The 6,000-nt window shown below is 28.9% G+C and overlaps 1 protein-coding gene across 1 annotated transcript; it reads left to right on the top strand.

Annotated features, from left to right (window-relative positions):
- The first annotated feature begins 1,447 nt into the window (after positions 1-1,447).
- LOC129971839 (adult-specific rigid cuticular protein 15.7-like) lies at positions 1,448-4,094 on the top strand. The gene is made up of 3 exons (XM_056085814.1): positions 1,448-1,459; positions 2,705-2,812; positions 3,594-4,094. Exons 1-3 carry the CDS (start codon positions 1,448-1,450, stop codon positions 4,092-4,094), a joined length of 621 nt encoding a protein of 206 aa, XP_055941789.1.
- The last annotated feature ends 1,906 nt before the right edge of the window (positions 4,095-6,000 follow it).

Here is a 6,000-nt window from a genome sequence, read left to right as displayed (position 1 = left end):
CATATATTCTTCGTATTTCTTTAGGTTGGGGGGACTAACACTGTATATATAAAATTTAAATATTCAAGCGTTATTTTTGGCTTACGATGAGGTTGTGTTTGTTTCAATTTCTTTTCAAGCAAGTAAAGTTTGTATATTCATTTATGTACAGTCCATATGATAAAGAATTATAAGCCGGCCGGGATAGCCTGGTTGGTCCGGATAGCGTTGGATGCGCATCCCACGGATTATCGGAAATCCGCCGGACGAAGACTTTCCGTGTTTGTGGTCGCTGGCGCGCGTATAAATCTGTCCTGGTCAGAAAGTCCTCCGTGTCGAAAATAATACCACTGGTTTGGAGATGATAGTTCTCTGATTCGGGTCTAAATTATGATCTGTGGATGAGTAAACGAAATGCATGAATAAAGTCCGCTCCGTAAAAAAGGGGTTGGGACGTGTGAGTAGCTAAATCGTACTCTTGGCCCTAGTTGGCTCTGCTGAAAAATCAAGAGACGTTCATTCGGTTTAAATCGCTGACAGATAACTGCCAGTGGGTTTGTAAAATGCCATAAGCACAACAGGAATTGTGAAGAATATTAAAACTAATAAATGGAAAATGTCTTCTTTAAAGCACGTTTTTTTAATGTACTTAAAAGTAGAAAATATTAATATAACTATCAAACAAAAGCAAATTCAAACAGAATATTCAATATAACATAAAGTAGATCGCTAAAATCAATACGGCAAAGAAATTATTTCTCAACTAATACACTAAACAAAAAATTCTTAAAAATTCATCGAAAATTCTTCTTTCTGATTAACGTGATTAAAACTTTGCTTAGAATATATCTAACTGCCTCTCACATTTGCATGCTTAATTATTTCCCCAACTTTTTGAGTAAAAAAAATAATTTTTTTTTTATCTCTACTAGGATTTTTATGCGGTACTGTTCATTATAGTTTGATAAGTCATATTGAGTTCTGAAGTTTGAGAAAAATAATACGGAGTATTTAGGAAATTGTGAGAGATAAAGCATTTAACAACTGTAAAATAATAAAACTGAACATTGATAAGATAGTAGGCATGCATTTCAAACAAAAATTAATTTTCAAAAGACGAATCCACGAAAATCAATTATAAAGATGTATTAAAAGCAACATTAAAACATTCTTTACATGTCTGATGCAAATCAATTGTCTGCTATTCGCCTCTGAGGAAGGTAAGTTACTCCAATGAAGGTCAGTCCCGAGAATTTCCTTCTTCATTTCAATATAATATACAATGTAATACGGGTGTGGCAACAAGTTGAATAGGGTGAAGACATTGAAATAAATAAAAATGTTACAGTAAGCTCCTATCTATTACGTATTTGAATACAAAAAATCCTTGGAAATTGCAACTATAAATTGGAATTGATCCTAAACATAACTCATTCAGTTTCTTGAACTCAACAAGAAGAAATCTAAAATGTTCGCTAAGGTAAGTTGAGATCTCCTTATTCGGATGTTATTTTTGTGTCCAATCTTTAATAACATAAATTTGTGCGAATACTTGCATACTTTTGAAAAATATAATTTCGCACAATAGTTACAGAATTTCCAGAGATTAATATTTTGCTAAAACTGCATCCATTAATTACAATTTATCCTATCTGTTTATCAAATAAATAAAACTCATAACTCAGTAAATAAAATTATTTTTAAAAAATGAATTTTTAAAAATTAATCTTTTATTTTTAAAAGAAATTAATCATTTTATAAAAATAAACTCTAAGAAGTTCTCATCTCTGGTTTAGAAGCAATCTAATAAACACATAAGTAAAGAAATGCATCTTTTGCATTTTTCAATCTTAAAAAAAAATTGCCAATGTCATTTTCAGTCGATATAGAAAATCAAATTATTATTCAAACTATTATTCATCAAACAAATTCTTTGTTTGATTTTAATCCATTTTATAATATAAACATCTTTACGAAAAAATAATTTAAAGTTTCAGCTAGTTAGATAAATAGCATAATTTTGAACAGAATCTACAAACTTTAATATCTACAACTTTAATACATACATCTACATCATGGCAAATATACATCTTTGTCATAAATTATTTTACAAAATATTAAAATTTATAAAATATTAATTTTCCGTCATGTTTAACATATTTTCTTATTATTCATTCAAAAATTTTATTTTTATTTTTTTTATTAATAAAATATAAAATGATAACCAATCAAAGTGCAATATATTCTCTATGCTTTTAATACTTTTGAATGCTAGTAACTTAAGTTTTTTTCAATCAGACTTTCGAAATTTATCCTTTTTATTCAGAATTCAATCATATTTCTAATGTTTGTAACAGGTTTTTTGTTTCTTAATTAATTTATCTTCTATTCCCTTACGATAAAAATTATTTCTAAAAAAAGTTTTAGATAAATTCGAAAAATTAAAAAGTATATAAAACTCTTAAAACACTTTCTGACTTTAAATCTTTCATTAAAAAACTTTATCATTAATCCACTAAACTTCATCATTATTAAAACATTTTGTTCATGTGTTTTTAAATAACGTATCCACTAAACTTCATCATTATTAAAACATTTTGTTCATGTTTTTTTAAATAACGTATCCACCAAACATCATGATTATTAAAACATTAAAACATTTTGTTCATGTATTTTTTAAATAACATAATAGCACCTACAGATGATTATTTGTCTTCTTCAACAGGTCGCAATCCTTCTCGTAGCCGTCGCTGCTGCTCAGGCTTCCGTTTTGTACGGAGGACATGCCGCTTTGGTCAACACCGGTGTTAGCACCAGTGCACGATCTCAAGACGTAAGTAAAATCCTAGATATATAATTCATTGTTAGATGTAACTGTAGTCGTAAAGTAACTGTAGTCGCAAAACTACTACTTATTTTCTTAATTTTTGAAGTAAATTGACAGAAATATATAAGTATTTGAAATATTTGCGAAAAAATAAATAAAAATTGATGTTTTACACTGCAGTATATACTTTCCCTTTATAATGGATATTCAGCTAAAAAAAGTGCTTTGCCCCTTATTCAGCATATTCGAAGATAGGAGTCACTTTTTTTATTTTGCTATTGACTGTATTCGATTTTCCTGATTGACAGTGAACTTATTCATCATATTTATGGTGATATAATAGCTAAAGGGAATTCCAAATTCCTGTGTGGTAATTAAAGGCCTAGAGATATTTTATTTCTCTATATGAAATGAAATATGAGCATTTGGATTCAAACAAAAAATGAACTCCACTGTTAAATTAATATATATTTGTTTTGCATAAGGATAAATCACGAATTAAATGAATTTTTTTAAAATTAATTATTTAATGTGTAAAATATCATTTCTCTTTTGATATCTCAAATACCTATAAGGTAGCAAGAGTTATCAGATATCTCTTAGGTAAAAGTTTCAGAAGTTATATATAAAAAGATATAATATAGTGTAACCAATAAATAAAACTGTTTACACTGAATACATATCATTAAAAATGTACTTCTTATTTCCGTGAAATATTATAGTTAATGAAAAGTATAAAAAAGATTTTGCGTTTTTTTCATAATTTTTTTTTTTCGTTTTTTAATAGGCATTCGGCAACTACGCTTTCAACTATGGAATCCAGGACGGACTCGGTGCCACCAACTCCCGCGCCGAAGTAGGAGATGCCCACGGAAACAAAAAGGGATCTTACACCATTGCCGACATCGACGGACGAGCCCGACGAGTCGACTACGTTGCTGACGGACATGGATTCCAAGCCGTTGTTAAGACCAATGAACCTGGAACCGCTGCCAGTGCTCCAGCAGCCGCTCTCGTCGCCAGCCCCTACGCCGGACCCGTTGCCCCAGTTGTCAACCACGTAGCCCCTGCTGCTACCGTTGTCGAACATGCTGCCACCTATGCTCCCCCAGTGGCTATTGCCACTCCAGCTGTCGCTGCCCCAGTTGCCTATGGTGGAGTGATCGCACACGGAGCCTCCCTTGCTGCCCCAGTAGCTTACGGTGGAGTGCTTGGGCATGGTCTTGGTCTTGGTGCTCCTCTTGGACTCGGATACGGTTTTGGATATGGCAAAACTCTCATCCATTAAAAATTACTCTCAAAATTTGAAACAAACACCTTCAAATTTTTGAACAACAAAATTAATCGAAGAAATGTATTTATTTTTGAGAATCTAGAATTATCAAATTCATTGTGATGTGTAAATAAAGAAACAGTTGTCATTATTTTTGTTTCTATGTTTTTTCAATTTCTTTTGTTATCAAAAAGAGATTTTAAACTGACACTAATATGTTCATTTCTAACAGTTCATTTTAAATTATTAGTCATAATTAATCAAGATGTAATATTCTAGATTTTAATCCTAATCCTGTTTAATAGAATGTTTAATTTTTATGGCTAGAGAGGTAACTGTTTTTTTTTTATTTCAACAAAAATCATGATAGAAAGAAATCAAATAAAATTTCAATTGATATATTATTTAATTGATTTTGATTCAACATCATATGCGTTAAATGTAATTCATTTCTGCCAAAAACAATTCAGTTTAGAAATTTATTTCAGAAAAAGGAAATATTCTCAAGAAGAAAAAAAATTATGAATTTGTCGCGAAATAATAGAAAATATATTAAAATTTCCTAGTTTTCTTTCTTTCGATTTGTTACAATTTTTAAATTACTCTTTAATATAGTATACTATATATATTCATAATTTATTCGAATTATGCTAACATAGATTAAATGACAGACCTTTCTGTGATATATTTTATTTCTTTTGTAATAATCTTATTACAGTCATTTTTCTTACTTATATCACGGTTCGCAAATCATAAGGGAAAAAAATTCAGAATTGTTCCTTGTTTCAAAGAATATTTAATTTTTATGACTAGAGAAATAAGTGCGCTTTTTCAATTTTTTACTTCAACAAAAATCACAATAGAAAGAAGTCAAATAAAATTTTAATATAAATATTTGTTTTGGTATATACTTGTTTATAGCTTATTTTGATACCATGTCATATCCAATAGAGTAATTCTTTCGTGCAAAAAAAAAATTCAAATTGCAAAAATAAAAATCGAGATTGCGATTTTTTTTTAAAGAAAAAATAACGAATTAACCAAAAAAAAATTTTTTATGTATAAGATATTCACCAATTTCGGGGGGGGGGAGTATTTTCTAATTGAACAAAAGAATTTTATTGTATAACTCGCATTTGTATAAAACAATTTATTTATTTATTGCATTTTCCATATAGCCACGGTTAATCATTTAATTCTAATTTTCTTTAAATATTTTGCAAAAACAATTAATTCTTTCCCTTGTCTGTTCAAGAGTTGTAGATGTTGCTGTTATTTGTCCTACTTTTCTTTAAAATGAATATTTTTGATACTAAATTAGGTTAAATACTGTTTTAGTCATAATAAAGAATTACATATTTCTTTTTTAAACGATGATTTTTTGGATCGATCATATTTATAAATTTTGAAGATGATTAATTGCACTCGTTAAAAAAAGGGACGAACTTTCTCTTAGTAAATTTTATTTAGAATATAAAAGAAATATACAAACTTGGATTAAAGCCCATATACCAAATTTCATAAGTCTAGTTTTTTTATCTTATTAAGAAAAACAGACAAACTGATTGACAGAGAAAGACGAACAGACATAATTCTAAAAACAGTTTTTAGAGCTAGGAAGAACTGGATCTTGGAGATATGCCAAATTTTTCAATTCGAATATTTTGAACATTACAATACTTTCACCCTGCTTCGTCTACAAGACAGTAAAAAGGAATTTAAAGAGCTGTTTAGAATTTTATATAAGACCACGTTGCACCAAAGAATTTTTACATCAAATCCCTACTAAATATTTTACATAATATTTCGCAAAAGCGTGCTTATAAGTGATGTTCAAGAAGTTTTTTTACTTTCCTTTAATATTCAAATGAGTTTTGGAATTATAAATAAGCAGTATCAAAACGTATACATATAAATTATA

Source organism: Argiope bruennichi, chromosome 6 (assembly GCF_947563725.1).
Source record: "Argiope bruennichi chromosome 6, qqArgBrue1.1, whole genome shotgun sequence".
Taxonomy (NCBI): Eukaryota; Metazoa; Arthropoda; class Arachnida; order Araneae; family Araneidae; genus Argiope; species Argiope bruennichi.
This window is presented reverse-complemented; position numbering and strand designations above follow the sequence as displayed.

Bases quoted from the DNA above. Each gene is read 5' to 3' on its own strand.
- LOC129971839 (XM_056085814.1), top strand. The intron at 2,813-3,593 runs GTAAGTAAAATC...GTTTTTTAATAG, and splicing joins CCAGTGCACGATCTCAAGAC to GCATTCGGCAACTACGCTTT.